Raw genomic sequence first — 26,743 nt, forward strand, 5'->3', positions numbered from 1 at the left:
AGGATCAGTCTACAAAAGTCAACCGTATTTCTATACGTCTGCAATCCAGGTGGAACAATTCATTAATTCAATCTGGATGGAATAAATCCAAAATGAAATTTAAAAAATAATTCCATTTCATTTACAATAGCATAAAAAAGAATAAAATACTTAAGCGTAAAATTAACCCCAAAAAAATGCAAAACCTATACCCTGGAAACAAAGACATTGAGGACTAGCTAAAGGTGAAAAGGGATCTCATTTAACCTCTTGGAAGACTCAGTGTTGTTAAGATGGCAGCACTCCCCAAATTGATCTGCAGATTTAGTGAAATCTCTGTCAAAATTACATTGAGCTGCTTTGCAGAGATTGACAAGCTGATTCTAAAACCCAGATAGAAATGCAAGGGAAGGCTGGGGGTGCTGGCAGTACCTGTAATCCCAGCACTTTGGGAGGCTGAGGCAGGTGAATTGCTTGAGCCCTGGAGGTGAAGGTTGTAGTGAGCTGAGATTGCACCACTGCACTCCAGCCTAGATGATAGAGCAAGACTAACCCTGCCTTAAAAAGGAAAAAAGGCTGGGTGCGGTGGGAGGCTGAGGCAGGTGGATTGATGAGCTCAGAAGTTCGAGACTAACCTGGGCAGCATGGTGAAACTCCGTCTCTACAAAAAAAACATTAGGTGTGGTGGTGCTCACCTGTGGTCCTAGCTACTCTGGAGGCTGAGGAGGAGGATTGCTTTAGCCTAGGAGGTCGAGGCTGCAGTGAGCTGAGATGGCACCAGTGCACTCCAGCTTGGGTGACAGAGTGACACCCTGTCTGCAAAAAAAAAATTTCCAGAAATAAGCTCTCCTATGTATGGCCTGTTGTTTTTCTGCCAATTAAAAAAAATTGTGGTAAAATATACATAACGTAAATATTACCATCGTAACCGTTTTTACCTGTACAGTTCAATTGCGTTAAGTACCTTTACCTCATTCTTCATCCATCACTACCGTCCATCTCCAGAACTTCTTCATGTTTCCTGACTGAAGCTCTGTACCCATTAAACAGTAACTCCTCCTTCCCTCTTGGTCCAGCCCCCCACAAACGCTGTTTTACTTTCTGTCTCTATGGATTTAGCTACTCTAGGTACTCATGTAAGTGGATCATACATTATTTACCATTTTGGGACTGGCTAATCCCACTTATCAAAATGTCCTGAAGGTTCATTCATGTAGCATGTGTCAGTACTTCATTCCTTTTAAAGGCTGAATTATCTTTAATTACGTCTATATACCATATTTTGTTCATCAGTTCGTCTGTCAGTAGACATTTGAGGAGCTTCTACCTTTGGCTGTTGTGAATAATGCTTCTGTGAACATAGGTGTACAAATATCTCTTTGAGATCCTGCTTTCAGGCTGGGCACAGTGGCTCATGCCTGTAATCTCAACACTTTGGGAGGTCGAGGCAGGCGGATCGCCTGAGGTTGGGAGTTTAAGACCAGCCTCACCAACATGGAGAAACCCCATCCTACTAAAAATAAAAAATTAGCCAGCTGTGGTGGCGCACAACTGTAGTCCCAGCTACTCGGGAGGTTGAGGCAGGAGAATCATTTGAACCCGGGAGGTGGAGGTTGCAGTGAGCCAAGAGCGCACCATTGCACTCCAGTCTGGACAAGAGTGAAACTTTGTCTCAAAAAAAAAAAAAGAAAAAAAATTCTGCTTTCAGTGCTTTTGAGTATATATCTAGAAATGGAATTGCTGGATCATATGGCAGTTTCATTTTAATTTTCTTTTGTAACCACCAAAATGTCTTCCACAGCAGTAGCACCATTTTACATTCCTACCAAAAGTATACAAGGGTTCCAGTTTCTCTGCATCCTCACCGGCGCTTCTTAGTTTCCATTTTTTGAGAGTAGTCATTCTAAGGTATGTAGAATGGCATCTCATGTATCTCACAGTTTTTACTCCCGTGTTGATCACTAATGATGTTGAGCATCTTTTCACGTGCTTGTTGGCCGTTTTATACCTTGTTTGAAGAAAAGCCTCTTTGAGTCTTTTACTCATTTCAAATCAGGTTGTTTTTTGTTCTTGGATTTTAAGAATTCTGTATTTGTGGCTGGGCAAAGTGGCCCACACCTGTAATCTCAGCACTTTGAGAGGCCAAGGTGGGTGGATCACCTGAGGTCAGGAGTTCAAGACCAGCCTGGCCAACATGGTGAAACGCTGTCTCTACTAAAAATACAAAAATTAGCTGGGCATGGTGGCAGGTGCCTATAATCCCAGCTAGTTGGGAGGCTGAGGCAGGAGAATCACTTGAATCCAGGAGGCAGAGATTGCAGTGAGTGGAGGTCGTACCACTGCACTCCAGCCTGGGTGACAGAGTGAGACTCCATCTCAAAAAAAAAAAAAAAAAAGAATTCTCTATTTGTCCTAGATACTAATAGCTTATCGGATGTGTGATTTGTGAATATTTCTCCCATTCTATGGCTTGTCTTTTTACTGTGTTGATAGTATATATTATATTACTATATACATATAGAGATGAGGTTTCACCATGTTGGTCATGCTGTTCTCAAACTCCTGACCTCAAGTGATCCCCCCTCCTTGGCCTTCCAAAGTGCTAAGATTGCACTTTGCACTTTGTCCATGTGACACTGCGCCTGGCCGAGAGTATGTTTTGATTTACAAATGTTTTTAATTTTTATGAAGTCTAGTATGTCTGTTTCTTCTTTTGTTGCCTGTAAGTTTGGTGTCATATAGATCAATTGCTTTTTTTGAAAGGAAATAGGTACTAAAACAATTCAGTGGAGAAAGATGTCTTTTCCTTTTTTTTCTTTTTCTTTTTTTTTTTTTTTGAGACGGAGTTTCACTCTTGTTACCCAGGCTGGAGCGCAATGGCGCAATCTCGGCTCACTGCAACCTCCGCCTCCTGGGTTCAGGCAATTCTCCTGCCTCAGCCTCCTGAGTAGCTGGGATTACAGGCATGTGCCACCATACCCAGCTAATTTTTTGTATCTTTAGTAGAGACAGGGTTTCACCATGTTGACCAGGATGGTCTCAATCTCTTGACCTCGTGATTCACCCGCCTCGTCCTCCCAAAGTGCTGGGATTACAGGTTTGAGCCACCGCGCCCAGCCGGAGCTTTGCTCTTGATGCCCAGGCTCAAGTTCAATAGTGCAATCTCCCCTCACTGCATCCTCCACCTTCCAGTCTCAAGTGATTCTCCTGCCTCAGCCTCCTGAGTAGCTGGGATTACAGGTGCCTGCCACCACGCCCAGCTAATTTTTTGTACTTTTAGTAGAAATGGGGTTTCACCATGTTGACCATGGCTGGTATCAAACTCCTGACCTCGTGATCCTCCAGCCTTGACCTCCCGAAGTGCTGGGATTACAGGCATGAGCCACTGCTCCCGGCCATAATATATCTTTTCAACAAATGGTATTGGGATATTTGAATATCTACATGCAAGTAAATTAAACTGAACCCCTACCTCACACTACATACAAAAATGAGCTCAAAATGGATCAAATACCTAAATGTAAGAGCTAAAAGAATACAACTTTTAGAAAAGTATATACAGATCAATTTTCATGACCTTGGATTAGAATGGTTTCTTGGGTATGACACCAAAAACCCAAGCAATAGAAGAAAAAATAGATACATTGGACTTCATCAGAATTAAAAACTTTTGTACAATAAATAGAGACAACTTACAAAATGAGAGAAAATATTTGCAAATCCTAAATCTGTTAAGGGTCTAGTACCCAGAATATATATAAAGAACTCTGATGACCACAAAAAGACAAGCAACCCAATTTAAAAATGGGCAAAAGGACTTGGACATTTTGGCCGGGCACAGTGACTCACGCCAGTAATCCCAGCACTTGGGAGGCTGAGGCGGGTGGATCACGAGGTCAGGAGTTCGAGACCAGCCTGACCAATATGGTGAAACCGAGTCTCTACTAAAAATACAAAAATTAGCTGGGCATGGTAATGCATGCCTGTAATTCTAGCTACTCGGGAGGCTGAGGCAGGAGAATCGCTTGAACCCAGGAGGTGGAGGTTGCAGTGAGCTGAGATCGCACCACTGCGCTCCAGAAGACTTGGATGTGTCTCCAAAGATGATATCCCCTTGCACAAAAAGATGCTTAATGTGATTAGCTATAAGGGAAATGCAAATCAAAACCACAATGAAATGCTGCTTTATACACACGAGAATGGCTATAATCATAACACAGAGAACAAGTGTTGGTGAGGGTACAGAGAACTTGGTGTGGGCGGGCGCGGTGGCTCACGCCTATAATCCCAGCACTTTGGGAGGCCAAGGCAGGTGGATCACAAGGTCAAGAGATCGAGACCATCCTGGTCAACAAGGTGAAACCCCATCTCTACTAAAAATACAGAAATTAGCTGGGCACAGTGGCATGCGCCTGTAGTTACAGCTACTGGGGAGGCTGAGGCAGGAGAATTGCCTGAACCCAGGAGGCGGAGGTTGCGGTGAGCTGAGATCGCGCCATTGCACTCCAGCCTGGGTAACAACAGCGAAACTCCGTCTCAAAAAAAAAAAAAGTTGGTGTGATTGTCAAATCTTACAGTTAGTTTGGACAATAGTCTGGCAGTTATTAATAAAGTTAAGCATAGAATTCTCATATAGCCTGGCAGTTCCATTCTAAGGTGTAAGCCTGAGAGAAACGCAAACATATGTCTACATGAAGAATTGTATATGAATTTCACAACAGCATTATTCATAACAGCCAGAGGTGGAAGCATCCAAATGTTTCTCAGTTGATACACAGGTAAACAAAATGTGCGCTAGCCATATGTTTACAATAGTGCACAGCAGCACAGAGATGGGAAGGACTGACATGTGGTACCACACGGGTGACGCTTGAAAGCAAGCTGTTTGGAAGAAGCCGTGAAGTGTCCGAAATGGGCACATCCGCAGATAGAGAGTAGATCAGTGACGGCGGAAGCAGGGAAGTATGTGACAGCTGCTTTCTGGTGTGACAGTTTGGAATCAGTGGTGATGGTTGCGTGACTTTGTGAACGTCCCCTTTTAAAAGGCGAATTTTATGGTTAATGAATTATATCTCAATAAAGAAATAAAGGCTATTGGGTGTGCTGTATTGATCTTTTTCTGTCTTCAGAAACCCACGTCTAATCCCAGCACTTTGGGAGGCCGAGGCAGGTGGATCACGAGGTCGAGAGACCGAGACCATCCTGGTCAACATGGTGAAACCCAGTCTCTATTAAAAATACAGAAAATTAGCTGGGCATGGTGGCGCATGCCTGTAATCCCAGCTACTCAGGAGGCTGAGGCAGGAGAATTGCCTGAACCCAGGAGGCGGAGGTTGCGGTGAGCCGAGATCGCGCAATTGCACTCCAGCCTGGGTCACAAGAGCGAAACTCCGTCTCGAAAAAAAAAAGAAACCCACGTCAGCAGTTTTGGACTTTCTGTCAGCTACTCTGTATCTTTTTTTTTTTTTTTTTCTCTGTGTCTTTATTGTCGCTGTTGAGACAGAGTCTTGCTCTGTCACCCAGGCTGGAGTGCGGTGATACGATCACAGCTCACTGTAGCCTCAACCTCCCGGGCTCAAGCCATCCCTCTGCCTCAGCCACCCAAGTAGCTGGGACGTAGGCATACGCCACCACACCCAACTAATTTATTTTTTATTTTTATTAGAGACGTCTCATTATGTTGCCCAGGCTGCTCTTGAACTCCTGAGCTCAAACAATCCTCCCACCTTGGCCTCTTAAAGTGTTGGAATGACAGGCTTGAGCCACCCCACCTAGACTTTTTATGTCTTTTTTGAATGCTTACAAAACCAAGGTGACATTTGGCTTCCTAGGTTGGATGAGTGTGCTGTAGGCACTCAATTTAAAAACATGAAGGAACCAGGCTGGGCACGGTGGCTCACTCCTATAATCCCAGCACTTTGGGAGGCCAAGGCGGGTTGATCACGAGGTCAAGAGATCGAGGCCATCCTGGCCAATATGGTAACCCCATCTCTACTAAAAATACAAAAAAACAATTTTCTGGGCATGGTGGCGCGCACCTGTAATCCCAGCTACTCAGGAGGCTGAGCAGGAGAATTGCCTGAACCCAGGAGGCGGAGGTTGCAGTGAGCTAAGATCGCGCCATTGCACTCCAGCCTGGGTAACAAGCGAAACTCTGTCTCAAAAGCCATGAAGGAACCAAACCTCTTTCCTTACATCGACTCTTAGCCTGTCTTTGAAAACTACATACAGAATTTGGAAAAAATTTAATGGATTTTTGAATTTAATAGATTTTTTATGAACGAGAGGTCTTACGGTAGGTTAAGTTGTAGTTAAACTTATTTCTTAACTTTGAGCCTGTAATGTATCATTGAGTAAATCCTAGCACCCCTGCCCCATATCCAAAGTATTTTTGGTGGAGTGTACCCTTTGAAATTGCTTTAGGAATTAAGTTCATGAATCAAATTACTGTATGTGTCAATATCATTCAGTTGACTTAGTGTACTAAATCATTTGTGACTTTGCTGTTATTTAAAACTGCCACTCAGTAGATTTTTTTTTTGGCTTCAAAAATGTACTTACTGTTTATTAAACTTTGTTGTTTATGTTAACATGTGTTGGGTTTATTATTTTTAAATGAATTCATGTGTATCCTTTAAAAAGGTCTGCATTTAATGAGTAATTTGATAAATATTGTATGTGTAATTCAAGTAAACAAAGCTCTTTGAATCTTCCTGAGACTGAAAAGTTTAAAAGACCACAATCCAGATGATGTGAGCAATTCATCAAGTTCGTGCACTGAGGCCAGATTAATGGTGTTTTTATCCTTGCGTCGTAACGAGAGCAGTGGGTCGGCTCCTGCAGTGTCTTTACGTGTCAGCCGTGATCTTTTTGCTTTTTCTCTAATTTTTAGCATGACATATCTATTTCACAACGTTGTTTGAATATAACTGGAATCGCCCCAGGAAAAGTGCTTCTAGGTTTTAGTTTAAAAAGGTGTCATGTAAATATCTTTAGCCCATGTGAAATTAGAGAACGACAGAACAATTGGTTTCATTTTTAGTACACATGATATAATCTGTTCACTACTAATAGGGTAACTACCTGGCAGTAAATGTGTTTGAAATATTTGGAAACTTCCGTTTCCGTGCATTGATTTAACGTTAAATTTAACATTGGATTTTCAAGTCTGACAGAATGCAGACTTTAACTTGTAGCGTAAGCTCACAAGACTTACATATCTTTTAGCCTGTAATTCAAGGGACAATATCGAGTAACATTAAAATGCTACCTGTGTTTCTGTTTGCAGTTGGGGTTGGACTTGGAGGAACTTGAGGAGATAGAAGAAGATGCTGGCCTTGGGAATGGAGGCCTGGGGAGGCTGGCAGGTAAGCTGCCCCGTCCAGAGGAGCTCTCTTGGGCCTGTTGACTTGGTTGGTGACCACATGGTGGGGCCAGGGTCAGGTAAATTGGCTTCGAGTGGGTGGGCCAGTGTGTTCTTCAGATTGAAATCTTTGCCACCATTGGGGACAAAAGGGGAAAATATATGTTTTTTTCACACAAGGGGCATGTCATTTTCATGAAGACCAATCTTGCCAGTGTGGAGTAAGCTGGTGCTGGGAGGGGCTCCCAGTGTGCTGACCACTTTCCAGGGCACAAGCGCCACTGATTGGCAGACAGCCCAAAGGATGCAAAGGCAGTTTCTGAATGTGGCCCTGCTTGCAGCAGGTGGTTCCAGCTCTGCTGCTGTCAGCAGATGACCCTAAAGGAACAGGGCCGGCACTGAGGGTCTTCAGCCTCCTCCACGCTCCGCCTTTGTGACATGTATGGGTCACCACCATCTTCCTGCTGGGTCCCTTCTCAGCAAATGCAGAACTAGACTTTGTATGCTCGAGAGACCTGCTTCCACTCAGGGTGTCCCAGGCCCTTGGGCTTTTCCAGTCACCTTGCATGCCCCTTGCTGCCTCCCTCCATCCTTCTCCACGGCCAGGTGTGAACAGAGCCTTTGCCTTCTGCCCACAGGGCCCCACACCCACAGACCCAGGTAGCGCTGAACGCACCATAGCTTGATGTGCTTCCCTCCTGCAGGCGAGTCCTCCCCAGAACAAGAGCCCAGATCTTCCGTCCGTGAGACTCCCTCATCCCGCTCCCTTAGCAGAGGGCCTGACAGGCATCTGTGTGTTCCCCGTGTGTGTATGTGTGTGTGTGTTGTTTTGTTTTTTTAATCCTGAAGTCTTTTTTTTTTGAGATGGAGTTTCACTCTTGTTGCCCAGGCTGGAGTACAATGGCGCGATCTCAGCTCACTGCAGCCTCCACCTGCTGGGTTCAAGTGATTCTCCTGCCTGAGCCTCCTGAGTAGTTGGGATTACAGGTGTGCGCCACCATGCCCAGCTAATTTTGTATTTTTAGTAAGATGGAGTTTCTCCATGTTGATCAGGCTGGTCTTAAACTCCTGACCTCAGGTGATCTGTGTACCCAAAGTGCTAGGATTACAAGCGTAAGCCACTGTGCCCGCCTGTTTCATTTTTTTGTTGTTGTTGGTTTTTGTTTTTGAGACAAAGTCTCATTCTGTCATCCAGGCTGGAGTGCAGTGGTGTGTTCTCAGCTCACTGCAACCTCTGCCCCCTGGGTTCAAGCAATTCTCCTGCCTTAGCCTCCTGAGTAGCTGGGACTACAGGTGCGTGCTACCATGCCCAGCTAATTTTTGTATTTTTAATAGAGATGGGGTTTCAACATGTTGGCTAGGATGGTCTTGATCTTTTGACCCCGTGATCTGTTTGCCTTGGCCTCCCAAAGTGCTGGGATTACAGGTGTGAGCCACTGCGCCTGGCCCTGTTTTTTCAGTCCTGAAGTTTTTAATGAGGTTGTGTCCCACTCTGTTTCCCAGGCTGGAGTGCAGTAGTGCAATCTAGGCTCACTGCAGCCTCGACCTCCTGGGTTCAAATGATCATGCCACACCAGCCTCCCAAATAGCTAGGTGGGACCGCAGGCACTCGTCACTATGTACAGCTACTTTTTTGTATTTTTTATAAAGACGGGGTCTTACTGTGTTGCCCAGGCTAGTCTTAACCTCCTGGACTCAAGCAATCCTCCCACTCAGCCTCCCAAAGTGCTAGAATTACAGGTGTGAGTCACCACACCTGGCCTCTGGATCTTTATTCAAAATAATGTTTTGTTTTGTTTTGTTTTTCTTTGAATACGTTTGGATTGGAGCAAGACTGGATTTAATGACACACACTGTAGGGCCTCGGGGCCCCTGGTACCGCAGTGTTTGCACAGGTGGGCGTTGACTTGCACATGGCCAGCTGCCACTGCTGTGCCGGCTTCACTAAGAGTGGGGTGAGACTTGACGTGCCCCTGCTGTCAGAACAGCCTGGGTTTCAGTGGGATGTGCAGGGCATTGGCGAGGCCTCAGCCTGAACTGGGATTTCTGAGAGGGGTGAAGTGGGGTCCCTGCTCGGAGGTTCCAGGCCTCACCGAGTTCTCTAAGATTCTTCATCCCTCCATCCTCCCACACCCTCTGAGTAGCCCCCACGTTGATATCTTCTGTGTGGAAAAGGCTCTGTTGACACCTGGCCTCAGAGAAGGATGGAGGGAGGCGGTGAGGGGCAGGCAAGGTGACAGGAGAAGCCTGAGGACCCCAGGCTCTCATGGGGCGGGCGAGGGCTCGTTTTCCTGTGGGTGGGGCCTGAAGTCAGTGTGATCTCCTCTGAATCTCTGCCTCGCGCCCGTGGGCTGCCTCCCTGTGGGACCTTGGTGCCTGCAATTCTGACTGATCTGTGACTGATTTTTCAGCGTGTTTCCTTGACTCGATGGCCACCTTGGGCCTGGCAGCGTATGGCTATGGAATCCGCTATGAATTTGGGATTTTTAATCAGAAGATTGTCAATGGCTGGCAGGTGGGTGACATTTGGTTTCTTCATGGTTTCCAGCTCTCGTTCATACAAGAAAATAGAGAGCAGCACTTTCAGTTTGCTTCCTGCCGCGCTGCAGACTGCTTATACTTTCCCCTGCCTCCCTGACAGAGGCTGCTTGTACCCCGCCTGCTGTCACCGCTCCCACCAGGGGACTGCAGGTCAGCCAGTGGTAACGTGGAACAGGTCAGGGCAGCTCCCTGACTCCAGCTTGGTCCACGTGGCCTGCAGAGCCTGGGCCCTGTGTGAGCTTTTTGGCCCTGGCAGAGGCTGGGCCCTGTGTGAGCTTTTTGGCCCTGGCAGAGGCTGGGCCCTGTGTGAGCTTTTTGGCCCTGGCAGAGGCTGGGCCCTGTGTGAGCTTTTTGGCCCTGGCAGAGGCTGGGCCCTGTGTGAGCTTTCCTCTGCCTGGTGACAGGAAGTTGGGGGCATGCAGGACACAGAAACCTGGCTGCCCAGACAGGGCCACTGGCAGCCGGGTAGGGAGGGTTGCTAGCTTCCTGGCCACACCAAAATCCAGAGTGAAGGGTGGTGCTCTTGGGGTCAGCCTTACTGGGATATTGGCCCTGAGTAGTTAGAAGAGCAGCTGTAGGTTTTGCTCCCACCATCTGCCTTCACTCACTGACCCCAGTGAGGGGACAGTGCCCTTGGGTTAGAGGCTGGACTCCGCAAAGTACAGTGCCTTTTGGAAGGAGTGGCCTCGATCTTGAAGCCTCACACAACAGCTAAGTGAGGTGTTTGAGACCGTGGTGAGGAGGAAGGCATGGTCTTAAAATGCAGCCTCCTCCCAGGCGAGGCCAGGCAATGGCTCCCTTCCCATGAACCTCAGAATGAAAGTCACCACTATTCCATTTGATTGGAGGATGGTTTATTTAATATCATTTGGGGCCTGCAAGTCACAAATAAAGCTGGTCTGGGGTTAGAATCAAAAGATTTGTAGCATCAGAGTGTATGGCCCCAGTAAATGCGTGTGTGGTGGGTGCTAGAAACATCCTTGGGGCAGGGGCGGGGGCGGGAAGTGGGATTGGGCCACACGGCAGAGTCTCCACAGCGTGTCCATGGCGTCGATAGGAATCATGCGTCTCGCCATAGAGAGATTAACCCAAAACATAAACACGCCAGAAGAAGCTGTCCATGACATGCACTGCAGTGTTTCCAGTGGGAGTGTGGACTGATACCTGTAGCTGGCTTTAAATCAACCCCAAAATCAATGGATTGGCGGCTGGAGAAACGAGACCACTCACAGCACGTAGGTGTGGGTGGGTGACGTTTCCGCGTGTTTGAAAATGCTCATGATAAAACGTTGGTAAAGAAACGTAATGGCTAAAAAGAAACCTAAAATGGACTCAGGTCCATTGATTCATAGAGATGCTCTCTGCAACCTAAAAAAGAGAAAGGCACCTTTCCTCCACTGCCTCTGGACAGCTCCGCCCCAGTCTCTGTGTGCCTGAGCAGCAGGGCGATGCAGTCCATGCACCTGCTGATGCTCTGACTCATTCTGGCTCCCGCCCATCCACACATCACGTGTGGGTTTATAAGGCAGAAGTTCAGAGGCTCCCCCACGCCTAGGAAGGTATTGGTGGTGGTTTTTGTTTTACCACAGACACATTTTTCCTTCGGGTGGTCCTTGTTCCTGAACTCTTGCCACCTCATGTGACAGTTTAGGCTGATCAGTAAGTGAAGCTCACCCCTCCTCTCAACTCCTTTTCATGGGAACTGATCAGCTGGAGTGGGTTTTTAGTTGGCTTTAGTTGTGGCAAAAATAAATACGGACAGAGTTGGCCAGCAGTGTGTGACCTACTTGACACCCTGGCTGAGGGGGAGTGGAGGCCCTGGAAGGGAGGCTCTGCCTGCCTTTCTATGTGGGAAGCTGCTGCTTCTGCAGACAATTCCTGGAGTGACTCTGCAGGAGATGGCCAGGCCCCGGTGTTGGGGAATGTCACAGCAGACAGAAAGACACCACCAGAGAGGCCTTTCTGGGAGTACTGTGGAGAGGTGCCTGCTGTGGGGAGGTGGCTCCCAAAGAGCACAGCCCAGGCAGTCTTGCTTGTGACTCTTTATCGCTGCCAGGAACCATTGAGAGGAAATCCCTGAGCGTAGCATACTAGGGCTGCTTGCTCATTCTGAAGAAAAGAGACATGATCTCATTTCTGTGCAGGGGTGGCTCAAGTCTGCAGTGCCACTGTTAGAGTTTTACGTATTTACTGGTCCCAAGTGTCCCTGGGTGCAGTTTTTGGGAATAAGTTTCTTTTGGAAGCCCTCCCAGAACAGCTCATCTTCCTGGGTGCATCCACAGCCCCCTTCCCTGCCGGCTGACAACTTGGCTCCTGCACTGTGGATTTGCAGTGTTACTTTCTTTCTTTAAATTTAATAATTTTTTTTGGAGATAGGGTTCCGCCCTGTTGCCCACTCTGCAGTGCAGTTGTACAGTCACAGCTCACTGCAGCTTCTATCTGGTGGTCTCAAGCGTCCTCCTACCCTGGCTTCCCAGAGTGCTGGGACTGTAGGCGTGAGCCCTTGCTGGCCGGCCTGTCCCTGTCAAGGCCATATGTTCTAGTGATTCTTCTGTAACAGCTTTACTGAGATAGAAAGTTGATATTAGTGGATTAAGAGTTGGGTAATCATCGCCACTGTCTATCTCAAGAACGTTTTCATAACCCAGAAAGAAGCCCTCCAGCAATTTGCAGTCATGCCCGGCCCCTCACAGCCTCTCCTCTGCTTTCTGTCTCTGTGCAGGCGCCCATTCTGATCATCCTGTAAACGGCCTCATGCGATGTGTGATGTTTTTGTCTGGCCTCTCTCACCGAGTGCAGGCTTTGCAAGCTCCATCCAGGTTGGAGCATATGTCAGTCAGTGGTTCTTAGTGTCTTCTTTTTTTTTGAAATGGGGTTTCACTGTGTTGGCCAGGCTCGTCTCGAGCTCCTGACCTCAGGTGATCCGCTCACCACGACCTCCCAAAGTGCTGGGATTACAGGCGTGAGCCACTGTGCCCAGTCCTTAGTGTCTTCTTATTCAGGTGCATGTTTCTGAATTTCGAGTTTGGTATTTCAGTATTCAGTGTTCATTTTACCCACTCGGGCTTGACCACAAGTGGGAATCCTGACGTGATAAATGGCCGTAGGTGAGTTTCAGTGCCAGGCACTGTGATCTCGACTGCATGGTCTGCTGGGCCCAGAATGTCTGCCCTGAGGGTGCTCACTGCTGGCCCCTTTCCAGGTAGAGGAGGCCGATGACTGGCTGCGCTACGGCAACCCCTGGGAGAAAGCGCGGCCTGAGTATATGCTTCCTGTGCACTTCTACGGGCGTGTGGAGCACACCCCTGATGGCGTGAAGTGGCTGGACACACAGGTACCTGGGCTGAAATGTCCGTGGGAAAGGCTGGGGCTGGGCAAGGGGGCTGCTGCGGGTCATTCATAGTCACCTCAGCTTCTTTTGGGGTGTCGGGGGCTTGCTGCCTCCCGGGAAGACTTAAGGTAAAAGCCGGGGGAGGTTTACCCTCCTCATCTCTCCAGTCTCTTACACTCTGATGGGAAGTTCCCAAGCAGTGGAAATGCTGAGCATAGCAGAGAGACGCCGCAGGGGAAGCCCCGCCGGTCAGGAGCTGCGTGCTGGGGCTGAGAATGCAGCTGGGCATGTCCACTCACTGTCAGATGATCATGGGAACCCCACTGTAGGCAGGAGGGTATTCTCATGGGATGGGGGCACGAGTCCCTGTGGTGGGCGAGAACAGCTCCCACTGTCTCTCTGGAGCACGCAACAGGCTCGAATGGGCCCTGGTGCCATACATGGCCCACAGCTGTCAAAGCGTCAGTGTCAGAGCCTCCGGAGAGTGTTCGAGGCCTGGGCAGCATCCTGGGGTGGGGCCAGGCCCTCCCGCCCAGCAGAACTAGGGCAAGAGCCTAGGGTGCTGGACAGCAAGGGGTGCCAGGCATGCAGAGGCCACTTGAGGGAACACCTGGTCCAGGCTCGAGGCAGCTGGGAGCTAGGGTGACTAGGGCAGGGCAGGGGCTAGCAGGAGAGGCCACAGGAGAACGTGGGGGAATCGGTGAGACTTGGCCACCTGTGATGGAGGCCGAGGGGTGATTACAGGGGAGCCTGGAGGCTGGGTGGTCACTGGTGCGCAGAGGGAGTTGTTCTGACTTTGTAGGACACAATTTTAAATCAAATATGTGGGCTTAGAGTGGCTGGGGCCACGCCATGGAGGCTGAAAATGTCATGAAAAGTTGTATTTAACTTGCAGAAGCAGGGCAGGGGACCAGCGCTGTAGATGTATTCGCAGATGAGTGTGTCAGTGTGAGTGAGGGGGCTGCAGACCTGGGACATTCCAGGCAGGCTGGAAGATGGGCCTAGTCCCGAGGGCTGGCCAGGATGGAAGGGGCCAGAATGCCTTGCCAGGGACTTGTCTCTCTCGGGTGTCACCTGTGGAGTAGGGGTGAGGATTGACAGGAGAGAGGAAGGGAATGGGATACTGCGGTTTTACTCTTGGTGGCCTCGGCACGCAGCCTGGGTGGCTGTCGGAACTGACTGGCAGTGACATAGGCACGTGTGTATCGGGGTGAACCCAAGCATCCCTGAGTGCGTCTGCCGGGGAGCTGGGAGAGCGGGCGAGCCTCAGCTTTGTGAGCTTCCTCCTGCGCTCAGTGGGAGCAGAGCTGATGCCTCTGGATGCACCGGAACTTGGGGGCTTGTGAAGGAGAGAGGGAGCCAGGCTGGGGCAGAGGGAGCATGGCTGGGCTTGTGCTGGGGTGCTGGGAACATTGAGGGTAGCAGGCAAGGCAGCCACAGGGCCGCAGGAACAACCTTCCCATAGGCAGAGGTGAGAGAGATCATCTGCGGGGTGAGTGGCTGCCTGCTGGAGTTGCTAGAACAGAGAAGTCAGGAAAGGAGGCATGGAGGCCAGAGGGCGAGGAGGGAGCTGGGGTTGATGCTACAGCACCTCAGGGAGTTGGGATGGGGATGATTCTTCAGTCGAAGGCCGTTCCCAAGGAAGGTGAAGTGAAAAGACAGATCTGGTCTGGGGAGGATGGTGGACGGGTGGTCCTCTCAGTATGGCAGCGTGGGCACCACAGGGGCAGGCACAGGTGGGGGGCTGGTGCCGAGAATGGGCCTGGTGGATGTGTTTGGGCAGGAGGGGGAGACCATAGGGGGCCAGCAGGGGGCCAGGTGCTCAAGAAGAGGCTGGGGCAGGGAGAGGTGAGGGGGCCAGCAGGGGTCCTTGACACTCGATCCTGAGCAACCCCTTTCGTGGCCAGGTGGTGCTGGCCATGCCCTACGACACCCCGGTGCCCGGCTACAAGAACAACACCGTCAATACCATGCGGCTCTGGTCCGCCAAGGCTCCCAACGACTTCAAGCTGCAGGACTGTACGTTCCACGGTTCTTGGCCCCTCTATGTCCACGTGGGAGGCTGGTCCCAGACGCCCTTGCTCACAGCCTTTACCGTGCCCTGCGGCTCACTGTCCTGGGGGCTGCATTGCCCTCCCTTAGGACCCGGGTCCTGGTGAAGAGCGAGGCTGGTACAGCTTCCCTGTGTGGGGGGCCTGCCCGGGAATGGCCCACAGGCAGAGCCACAAAGACATCTGGGACCCGGGTCAGCTTGTGCAGATCACGTGCCCTGGGGAGAAGCGCGGGCACTGGAGTTGTATGCATGTGTAGGGGAGCTGTGGGAGGGGTCAGCTGTCCCTCCAGGGGCGGGGTGAGGTGAAGCAGTGCAGCGGCTCTGGGAGTCCTGTGCAAGTAGGCCCCTGAGCAGTTGCGGTGCTCACGCCAGGAGGCACGTGTGTGCTAACCCCGCTGTCTCTTCTTAGTCAATGTGGGAGACTACATCGAGGCAGTCTTGGACCGGAACTTGGCTGAGAACATCTCCAGGGTCCTGTATCCAAACGATAATGTGAGTAGCTGGCCTGGGTACCCTCATTCAGGCCGTGCCACTTTCCGGCATAGTGAGGTGGGCTGGCTGGCTGGCTGGGCTCCCCAGTGGGGCCTGCTGTTCGACTTGGCAAGCAGCCGCCTGGTGGCCCTCCTGCCTCGGGTGCATGCACAGTGCCCTTGGGTAGGAGTGGGGTGCACTGTCCTTGATAAAGCCAAGCGGGTCCTCGTGTGCCTCTTGGCAGCCCTGTGGTCCTCTTTCTCAGGACACTGTCTGCCACCTCCTCCTCTCATCCACTCTCCTTGTAAACACGCAGCTGCTCCCTGGGGCTGGCTGGAGCCCATCAGCCCTCTCGCCTGTGTGCCGTTCTAGCTGTGGCACCACTTCCCCAAGTAGGTGATCTGTGTGTCCCGGGACGGTAGCGCCTGCCTGGCATGATGCCTGGGGACGTTCAGAAGGTCCTTGGCGCACGCCCTTCCCTGCTACATGACGGTGTTGGACCGCGTTCCCCACTGACACCTGCATTTAGTGCGCAGTGGCCTCTCTTTGTTGTCGCCTGACAAGTCCTCAGAGTTTGCCTTAGTGGGCAGAGCATGTTTAAAAGTTAGCTTATTAGCTTATTTTGTAAAAGTAACCCGCGCCCACGGTAGCAAAGGCCTGAGTGCCGGAAGGTGCATCAGAGTACGCTCCCCTGGCCCCATGAGACTGTGGGCAGACCCCAAGCCCCAGCTGCAGAACGTTCTAGAAGTCTGCTTGGACATTGTAGTTCCTGAGCAGGGCTGGCACTGTACTTCTCCTAACGGATGGACACTGTCTTGGGGTGTGTCCCACAGGTGGGGTGACCTTTCCCAGCAACCTGAGGGTGCACAGGTAGGCCCTGACATCAGGTGGCCAGGCTGGGCTCCTCTCAGTCTTCTGCCTGTGCCCTTGAGCCAGGTCTCCGACCTAGACTTCCTGGGGGAGGAGAATGGTCCTGGGACTGGGTCGTGGGGCGTGCGCCCCCAGCCTGTGTGCCCCCAGCTTGCCCTGTCATGTGCAGTTCTTCGAGGGGAAGGAGCTGCGGCTGAAGCAGGAGTACTTTGTGGTGGCCGCCACACTCCAGGACATCATCCGCCGCTTCAAGTCATCCAAATTCGGCTGCCGGGACCCTGTGAGAACCTGTTTTGAGACATTCCCAGACAAGGTGCGTGGTGGCCCCCAGGAGGGATCTGTGTCCTCAGGCTCCTGAGGTTGCTTCCTCGTGTCCTGGAAGGGGCTAGAGTGGGATGGCACATGGTCCTTGTCTTGGGGTCTCGTCATCCCACTCAGGCCCTTTCTCCTGTAACAAGGGCCACTGGCTTTGAGAGGAGTCAGCAAAGGACATGGTGAAACAGGCCCCCGTGCAAGGGCAGATGTACTTGGCAGGCTACGTGCAGTTACTTCAGACAAAGCCCCGACAGCCCCAGGGAGAGAGCCCCTGTGACCCGCCTCCTGGCCTCTGGCTGCAGCCCCACCTGCGGCAGAGCATGCTGCCGTAGGGCACTCACCAGCAGGCACGTCGGGCACAGCGCACGCCTGCCACAGTGCGAGCCAGGCCATTCTCCTTGTGCCCTCCTCAGAATCCCTCCCTGTTCTCCAGGCTCCTTGGGGTGGAGCAGGCTGGGCCTGCTCCTTCACACCGGGGGTTGCATATACCAGCAACCACGGGTGCCCATGAGGGATGAGGTGACTGAGTGGGCACGCCTTGTGTGACCTGCAGGTGGCCATCCAGCTGAATGACACCCACCCTGCCCTTTCCATCCCTGAGCTCATGCGGATCCTGGTGGACGTGGAGAAGGTGGACTGGGACAAGGTAAGTGTGGAGGAAAAGGGCGGCACCTCCCCGGAGCCTGGAGCCTGTGCAGACCATGGCTGCGAGGGCGGAGCTGGGGGCCCTCTCCCCTGGCTTTGGGAGAACTATGTGGTCATCATGAGACGCAGCTGTGGGAAGGGTCCGGTTCCAGGAGATGGAGGTTCCGTGGGGCCAGGGTGCGGGGACAGAGGTCAAGGATACGGCTCTGACACTTCTCAGGGCTTCCCGCTGGTGTGTCCTCATCTTGGTTTGGTGGTGACTCCCCAGAGTGTTAAGTGTTTAGAGCTCTGTGCTCCCCATAGTCATGGGCCTGCTCTCGAGACTCAGCGTACTGTGGACTTAGATACTTTTGTGTGCTGGGATTTTTCTAATCTGTTACTAAATCAGATGTAAAACCATAAAATGGGCCAATGTGGCCACTCACGCCCGTCATCCTGGTGCTTTGGAAAACCGAGGCTGCAGGGTCGCTTGAGGCCAGAAGTCAGAGACCAGCCTGGGCAATACAGCAAGACGCCCACCTCTAAAAAACAGCCAAGCGTGATGGCACACACCCAGGAAAACAAAAACAGAAACATAAAACAATTTTTTTTAGTCCGTTTTGTAGAAACCCAAGCCCCTCTCTGGTCTTGGGGTGTGTGCACTCCAGGTGAGGCTGCACCTGTCGCAGGTCCCCCAGTCCTGGCCAGCACGGGGCAGGTCCATTTAGTACCCAGTGCCCTCCCCACTGTGGGTGTCAGGCCATAGTGGAAATAAATAGTAAACCGCCCAGTGATCTGTTTACCAGTGACGGGAGAATATGAAGGTGACCCCATGTAGCAGGCGAGCAGGTCCTGCGTGAGTCACACACTGGACCACGATGTCACACTTTGATGGCTTGTGCCAGCAGAGTGAGGGCTCTGGGCTGTGTGCCAGGCTTTCAGAGGGCTCTAGATCCACCCTGGAGAGCAGAGGAGATGGTGGCTCTTCCTGGGGGATGCGGCGTCTGCCTGGGATCCTGGATGCTCACCCTGCCCAGGCCCCTGGCCAGAGAGCTGCTTATTTCTAAGCAAACACACAGAACAATGACAAATTGTCTAGGCTTGGGAAATCACAAAGAAGACCTGTGCGTACACCAACCACACAGTGCTGCCCGAGGCCTTGGAGCGCTGGCCTGTGTCCATGTTTGAGAAGCTGCTGCCGCGGCACCTGGAGATCATATATGCCATCAACCAGCGGCACCTGGACGTGAGTGTGGGCCCACGGCAGTGTGGGGGTGTGGGGTGGCGGCTCCACCTACGCCAGCGGCCCCCCACCTGGCCTGGGAGAGGAGGTGCTTTACTTGTCCAGTGAGGCAGCCTCTGTCAGTAGATGATGCTTGGCCTGGGGTCTGTCCCTTGCAGAGCTGTTGGCTGATACCCATACCTGACCAACAGCCATCCCAGGTCCCTCCTTTAAATCGAAAGGCACGTCCTGTTCCTCAGACCCATCTTCCTCAAACACGCAGCCCTGTGGGCTCCTGGGCTGGGTGGGACCCTTTCCTGGGCTGGGGAGTGGGGTGAGAGCCTCCTCCTTGAGCCGGGTCCCTTGCGAGATGCATCTGAGGTGCTGGCTAGGGCTGGGGGCACTTGAGTGAGGTCTGGCTGTGGCAGCCCCTGGACTTCCCTGGAGGCAGAAGAGCTTCTCATGGGTGCTCATGGACTGTCCCCTGGTTACGGGGAGTGCCTGCTCTCCATGAGGTCTCCTGTGCCCACCACGGTGCTCTGTGTCTTGGCATCAGCACGTGGCCGCACTGTTTCCCGGGGATGTGGACCGCCTGCGCAGAATGTCCGTGATCGAGGAGGGGGACTGCAAGCGGATCAACATGGCCCACCTGTGTGTGATTGGGTCCCACGCTGTGAACGGTGTGGCGAGGATCCACTCGGAGATCGTCAAACAGTCGGTGTGAGTGAAGCACCCGCCCGAGCGGGGCCAGCTCTGTCTGACACCCAGGCCTGCATCTAGGACCGTCCACCACACACACGGACCCAGCTGTGTGGCACACACCCCTTGCCACTAGGCCCCTGCCTCCATGGGACTGACAGCGCTGCCCGGAATACCCTGTCGGTGTCACACCTTGTGTCTTTACCTGCCAGCACACGGGGGCCTCTGGTGGACTCTGGCTCTGTGGGCAGTGGGGAGACGGCTTTGTCTCCTGTTGCTCTCCCGTACCCCTGCCTTCTTAGGGGCCCAGGTGGAAGCTCTGCTGCACTGGTTCCCCCCGCCACTGGTGGGGCTTGGACAGGGCTTGGAGGTGGGGTTCTTAGGTCAGATCTTGTTCTTGCTCCTCTCAGGTGGGGCGCGATCTAGGAATTGTTCCCACTCTTCCTGGCATCTACTGAGAGCCCACTGTGAGCGCTGCGGGGTCAGCACCCAGGGTGGGGGCTTCTGTGCCTGGGACTGGGCAGCATGGCGGAGGGACCGGGGGTAGCTTCTATGCCCAGGGCTGGGCTGCGGGCTCTGTGCGTGCTGCCCACAGCAAGCTTCTGTGTCCAGCCCCTCCGCAGTGGCAGACGAGGAAGCCCTAAAATCCTATGGTCTTGGCAGTCATGACCTGGACGCCTGTTTCCGCATGGACTGCGCTGGAGAATGTCCAGGCTCTGACACCTGCAAGGTTGTAGCTGGGCAAACTGCACAGCCGGCCACAGAGTCCCTGGGGTGCGGCTCTGCCTTCGTGTGGCTCTCAGAGCCTGCAGCCGCTGTGGTCGCTATTCTCAGAAAACAGAACAGAAACACGGAGCTCGAGGACTCCCAGGGACCTCCTTAAAAGGGCCTTAAGGTCTCTTGCTCGCCTGCTTCAAAGCACAGCCTTCGTGACAGTTACCTGTTTTCTGTTTGTAGCTTTAAGGATTTTTATGAACTGGAGCCAGAGAAGTTCCAGAACAAGACCAATGGCATCACACCCCGCCGGTGGCTACTGCTGTGCAACCCAGGGCTGGCCGACACCATCGTGGAGGTGAGTGCCAGGCCCTGCCCGTGCCCGTGGGGACACCTGGACTGAGACCCACAGGCTGTGTTATCAGCCCCTGCTGAGCGGTTGCTGAGTGGGCAGGAGTCAGTCCCTCAAGTGTTGACCTGCAGGCTTCTGGTCATGAGGGCCAAAACCCTGAACACGGGCATTGGGCCAGACAGTCATCCAGTGGGACCCGGTGGGTCCTGTGTATGAGTTCAGAAGCCAGCTTTAGGGAGAGCTGCCACCGGGCCACTGCAAAAGAGGCAAGAGGCGGCTGACTGCCAGGAGAGTCCACCAGGCTGAGCAGCTGTCTCCTGTCTGTACGCTGGCTCCGATGTGGGCTCCTGGGGGAAGCAGTGCTGAGGTACCAGGCCCTGCGCTGCAGGCAAGGACCAGCGGCTGGGAGGGTGGGACCGCCGGGGCCTGCCTGGGGAGGCCGCCCACCTGGGGCTGTGGTCAGGAAAGCTGAGGCCTGAGGAGGGAACGAAGAGGGAGGGAGCAGCGCCCTGGGGCAAGCTGTTCCATCGCCCTGTGTTGGGGGATGGGCCCCTGGGGCCTGGAAGGCAGCGCGGCTTCCCGGTCCGGGCGGCTTCGGGTTTTGGTGGTGGTGGGTTGTTCAGCGTCAGAGAACCCTGGGAATCAGTGGCTGAGGGGAGGCTCGTGTGTTTGTTGTGAACCTTTGAACTGCTGGGATTGGGCCACCTGGTGAAGCCCTCTCGGAAGAGGTGGGAGGGGCTGCTGCAGTGACCATGAGGCCTGAGAGGTGGAATTCCTGGGCGAGCAGATTCCAGGGAAAGCAGTGCGTAGGCGACAGCAGGAGGACAGGTGGCTATGGGGCCCAGCTTCCGGAGGTTGATGCCCACAGTGAGTGGAACCTTTATGTTCTCCAGAAAATTGGGGAGGAGTTCCTGACTGACCTGAGCCAGCTGAAGAAGCTGCTGCCGCTGGTTAATGATGAGGCATTCATCAGGGACGTGGCCAAGGTCAAACAGGTGGGCCCGGCCCCAGCTCTCCCACAACCAGGCAGGTAGGCCCGGCCCCAGCCCTCCTGCAGCCGAGCACGTAGGCCCCTGCCCCAGCTCTCCCACAACCAGGCAGGTAGGCCTCAGTCCCAGCCCCAGCTCTCCCGCAGCAAGGCAGGTAGCCACTGGCCCCAACTCTCCTGCAGGCCCAGCACAGGTCCTGGGGTACCCACTGGGGCTTTGGTGTGGACTCAGAACAGGACTAAGGGTGAGGCCATCAGTGTCCCCTGAGGTCGCTCCACCCCACTTAGGCTTCCAGATGAGGGCCCCGATGAGGACAGGTCACGCAGCAGACAGGAGAGTACAGACCCCAGGCCAGCCCTGCCCATGCCTTGACCCTCTGCCACCGGTCAGTTCTGTAGGGAAGCCTCTAGAAGCCAATTCCAGTGTGGTGCCCTCTTTGCCCCTGGAGAGCTTTGCAGGTGCAGCTGTCTGTGCCAGCAGCGGCCCCTCGGCTAGACCAGGGCCAGTCATGACAGCCTTCAAACCTCATCGGACTGGAGGCCGAGCTTGGCCTCCTAGAGGCCAGAACTAGTTCTCCTTGTAGTCCTTTCAGCCATCCTGCTCCCGCGCTGCTCCCGCCTGCACGCCTGGCTCCGCAGTGTCCTCTGCTTGGCTCCAGGCCGTCTCCTCACGTCTCCCCAGTCCTGGTGCTGATCCACCTTCAGCACCTCCCCCTCCCCTTTTCCCATGAGAAGATCCCTGATGCCGTCTCTGCTCCTCGGCTCTGGCCTGTGCACCCCTGCCCCTTTCCCACGGCACTCTTGATAGAGCACTCTGAGCAGGAAGCCACAGGGTCCGTGGGTGGAGTCCTGGTGAACTCTCCAGCCATGCTTCCCCCTCACTCTCCCAGGAGAACAAGCTAAAGTTCTCAGCCTTCCTGGAGAAGGAGTACAAGGTGAAGATCAACCCCTCCTCCATGTTCGATGTGCATGTGAAGAGGATCCATGAGTACAAGCGGCAGCTGCTCAACTGCCTGCACGTGGTCACCCTGTATAACCGTGAGTGCCAGCATGGCCTGCACGTGGTCACCCTGTGTAACCGTGAGTGCCAGCATGGCCTGCACGTGGTCACCCTGTATAACCGCGAGTGCCAGCATGGCCCGCACGTGGTCACCCTGTATAACCGCGAGTGCCGGCATGGCCCGCACGTGGTCACCCTGTATAACCGCGAGTGCCGGCATGGCCCGCACGTGGTCACCCTGTATAACCGCGAGTGCCGGCATGGCCCGCACGTGGTCACCCTGTATAACCGTGAGTGCCGGCATGGCCCGCACGTGGTCACCCTGTATAACCGTGAGTGCCGGCATGGCCCGCACGTGGTCACCCTGTATAACCGTGAGTGCCGGCATGGCCTGCACGTGGTCACCCTGTGTAACCGTGAGTGCCGGCATGGCCCGCACGTGGTCACCCTGTGTAACCGTGAGTGCCGGCATGGCCTGCACGTGGTCACCCTGTATAACCGTGAGTGCCAGCATGGCCCGCACGTGGTCACCCTGTGTAACCGCGAGTGCCGGCATGGCCCGCATGTGGTCACCCTGTGTAACCGTGAGTGCCGGCATGGCCCGCACGTGGTCACCCTGTGTAACCGTGAGTGCCAGCATGGCCCGCACGTGGTCACCCTGTGTAACCGCGAGTGCCGGCACGGCCCGCACATGGTCACCCTGTATAACCGTGAGTGCCGGCACGGCCCGCACGTGGTCACCCTGTGTAACCGCGAGTGCCGGCACGGCCCGCATGTGGTCACCCTGTGTAACCGCAAGTGCCGGCACGGCCCGCACGTGGTCACCCTGTATAACCGTGAGTGCCAGCATGGCCCGCACGTGGTCACCCTGTGTAACCGTGAGTGCCAGCATGGCCCGCACGTGGTCACCCTGTGTAACCGCGAGTGCCGGCACGGCCCACACGTGGTCACCCTGTATAACCGTGAGTGCCGGCATGGCCCGCACGTGGTCACCCTGTGTAACCGCGAGTGCCGGCATGGCCCGCACGTGGTCACCCTGTGTAACCGCGAGTGCCGGCACGGCCCGCACGTGGTCACCTTGTATAACCGTGAGTGCTGGCATCGCCTGCACGACCTCGCCCCGGGCCCAAGGCTTGCCCTTGCCTGCCAGCTGTGCACAGACCCTGGGCCTTTGTCATGGTGGGGGACTGTGCATGTGTAGGTGTGTGCATGTGTGATGTTGCTTGTTTAAGCCGAAGCCACATTTTTCTGTGTGCTCCATGCCAGTCCTCACATAAACAGGTGAACAGTTAAAACACCCGAAAGGCCCAGGCTGGAGTGCAGTGGTGCCATCGTGGCTCACTGCAGCCCCCACCACCCCGGGGCCCAGGAAATACTCCCACCTCCGTCTCCCAAGCAGCTGGGACTGCAGGCGCATGCTACCATGCCCTTGTATTTTTTGTAGAGACAGGATTTCACCGTGTTGCCAACGCTGGTCTCAAACTCCTGACCTCAAGTGATCCACTCACTTCTGCCTCCCAAAGGGTTGAGGTTCCAGGCATGAGCCACTGCACCGGGCCTTCAGTTTATTTTAAATTTAGTTATTATCTCTATGAGACTAATCTTATTTGGAAAGATTATGCTTATTAGAAGCATTTAAAGTACACTTATAAAAATTAAGATAGCATGTGTTAAATTATGTGTATCTTCTATTGTCTAAAGGCATTTAATTATGAGAACAAACATGAATCAGAGACACCCAAAGTTCAATATGAACATTTGCTAGTTTAATAATAAAACCTTAAGGAAGAACCAGGTTTCTAAAATTCTGTTATTTAATAAAGTAGATATTTTAAAAACCAAAGAAACCACACATCCTTCTTTTTGATACAAAGCTCCTCCCGGGAATAGATCTCCCATTCTCAATGAGTCAGCCTCGACTGGGTGGAGGATCTGGGTGTGTTTGAGACACACCTGGTAGGACAGAGGCTGGCGGCCACCCCCGCTGAGGACCCCTCTGCCTGTGGGCGCCGTGGGAGGTGCTTCCCGGGGCTGTGGCTTCCCGGCTCCAAGGTGGTGTGTGGGAACCTCGTGTCGTCTTTCTTTGCCTGTTTTTCTCCTGCAGTTGTGACGCTCTGCGTTTCCCTGGTGGTGACCCTGACCCCTCTACTTGCACAAGGCTTGGTCGCATTTATGAGCGGCAGTGAGCGTCACTGGTCACCATCTCCCTTCCTCCTGCTCCGGCGCCCACAGGCAGCTGATGCATCATTTTTAATGTTGGCCTTTGGGCTTCCCAGACGCTCTGCTGCTCCGTTGGTTCATTCGCTTGGAACGACCCGCCGCAATCTCCAGCCGTCCACAGGGGCAGCCAACAGACTGGTGCTCACTCCTGCTGGTCTTCCCCCTTGCCCCGTGTCTGGCATTGCATGTGCACATAGACGTGTGCATGTGTGTGTGCGTGCAGATACGCGTGGACATGCATCTCCTTCCCCCACTGCCAGAGCTCACAGCATCAATACCCCTTCCTTCCTCCTGTCCCCGACTCTCACAAGCCTGAGTCCGGCGAGGTCTGAGTCTCGGTCTCGGGAGGGACTCACTGTCATTGCCACGTCTTGGTGTTGGCTGTTAGGGGGCATTTCGCCGACACTCAGGGCGCTTGTGAATGTTGCTGGAGTTCAGGGACGTTTTCTTGGAGTACGTTTCAAATGTGTGTTTGGTTCTATCTGGTTTTCTGCTTCCGGGCTGCAGTGTGGCATGAGGTGGCTTTCTCTGGCCTGCCTCCTTGGTGCCTGCTTCTCTCGGGACCTGGTGTGTCCTTGTCCTGTTGATCTCACCTGAGCGGGAGGCTCCCCTGGCTGCACTTCCCTCCCATGCCCGCTGCTCCTCTCCTCTGCTCTCGGCCCTGCTCCCTGAGGACTCGTGTTGGGCTCTGTGTCTTTCCAAGTTGGTGGTCACCAAGGGTGTGTGATTCACAAGGGGGTTCACTCCCCTCCTGTGGCCTGTGGCGGGGGTGGGTGCTGACTTCCATTGCTATGTTGGCGTGAGCTGGATTGCGTGGGGCTCTTCGGAGTAGGCTTCTCAGTCCTCCAGGGCAGCTCCTCTGCCGGGCCAAGACTGTGCTTCCCCAGCCTGTGGCACTTCCCTGTGGCTGCGTCTGCGCCATCTCTACAGGTCTCACCTGAGCGGGAGGCTCCCCTGGCTGCCAGGACCTGTCTTGCAAGGGTGACCTTGCAGGAGAGGTGCTCACCTGTGCTGGTGGCCCCCAGGACCAGAGCCCTGCCTAGAGTGCTCCTCCCCAGAGGTCAGGATTCCCACAACCCCATCTCCTGCCTGCCGTGACCTGAAGTTCACATGGTTTCCTTCTTTCCTAGTTGTGAAATCATCAGTTGTGTTTAATTTTTCACGCTTTCTCTGATTTCCAGAAGTGACAAGATCCAGCACTAGGGGGCAGCCACGTCCCTCTTGGAGCCTGGGCCAGGTGGTCACGTCAGCTCCACTCCTTGCTGCCCTGCCTGGCCCGGCTTGCTGGTTAATGCCTGTCCAGGGCAGCCGCTCATGCCCTTTCTGTAGGAACCTCCCCTGAAATCCACAAACCCGTGACCTGGTGAGGACAGTCTGTTTGCTGGGCTGGCAGTGAGGTGGCCGTCATGGCTTGACCCTCCATCCACTTCTGTGAAGAATTCAGGGGCCCCCACCTCATGTCCCAGCAAGGCAGAAGGGAGACACGAGGTCTCACCCAGCACCCCGGAGGTGGACAGCACCGCAGCCACAAGGCCGAGGTTGCCGCTTTTCCCTTCTGTACCACCAAAACAAGGTGTTTAAAACACTATTTAGGGCCAGTGTGGTGGCTCACCCCGTAATGCGGATGATTTCGGAGGCTGACACCTGACGATTGTTTGAGGCCAGGAGTTGGAGGCGGCTCTGGGTAACACCCCATCTGTACCAAAAGTGAAAAAACTGCTGCGTGTGGTGACCTGTGGTGCCTGGGAGGCTGAGGCGGGAGGGTCACTTGGACCCAGGAGTTTGTGGCTGCTGTGAACCCTGATTATGTGGCTGCAGTGGCCTGGGTGGCAGAGCTAGACCTTGACTCTTAAAACAACAACAAACATAGTTTAAGACACGAGAGTGGCAGGCGCGGGGCGCTGCAGCTCACGCCTGTAATCCCTGCACTTTGGAAGGCCAAAGCAGGATGGCTTGAGCCTAGGAGTTTGAAACCAGCCTGGGCAATAGGGAGACCCTCAT

General features: G+C 53.6%; 1 protein-coding gene across 2 annotated transcripts in view; it reads left to right on the top strand.

Annotated features, from left to right (window-relative positions):
• Positions 1-26,743, top strand: part of PYGB (glycogen phosphorylase B) — a 56,947-nt gene that overhangs the window by 20,263 nt on the left and 9,941 nt on the right. For both annotated transcript variants that reach the window (XM_008995871.5, XM_035298524.3), the window contains exons 3-14: positions 7,268-7,346; positions 9,754-9,857; positions 13,086-13,217; positions 15,122-15,233; positions 15,677-15,759; positions 16,778-16,921; positions 17,477-17,569; positions 18,647-18,793; positions 19,326-19,489; positions 20,426-20,540; positions 21,428-21,529; positions 22,413-22,560. In XM_008995871.5, the coding sequence (XP_008994119.1) occupies positions 7,268-7,346; positions 9,754-9,857; positions 13,086-13,217; positions 15,122-15,233; positions 15,677-15,759; positions 16,778-16,921; positions 17,477-17,569; positions 18,647-18,793; positions 19,326-19,489; positions 20,426-20,540; positions 21,428-21,529; positions 22,413-22,560 (1,423 nt within the window). The remainder of the gene's footprint in view (positions 1-7,267; positions 7,347-9,753; positions 9,858-13,085; positions 13,218-15,121; positions 15,234-15,676; positions 15,760-16,777; positions 16,922-17,476; positions 17,570-18,646; positions 18,794-19,325; positions 19,490-20,425; positions 20,541-21,427; positions 21,530-22,412; positions 22,561-26,743) is intronic.

Source organism: Callithrix jacchus, chromosome 5 (genome assembly GCF_049354715.1).
Source record: "Callithrix jacchus isolate 240 chromosome 5, calJac240_pri, whole genome shotgun sequence".
Classification (NCBI taxonomy): Eukaryota; Metazoa; Chordata; class Mammalia; order Primates; family Cebidae; genus Callithrix; species Callithrix jacchus.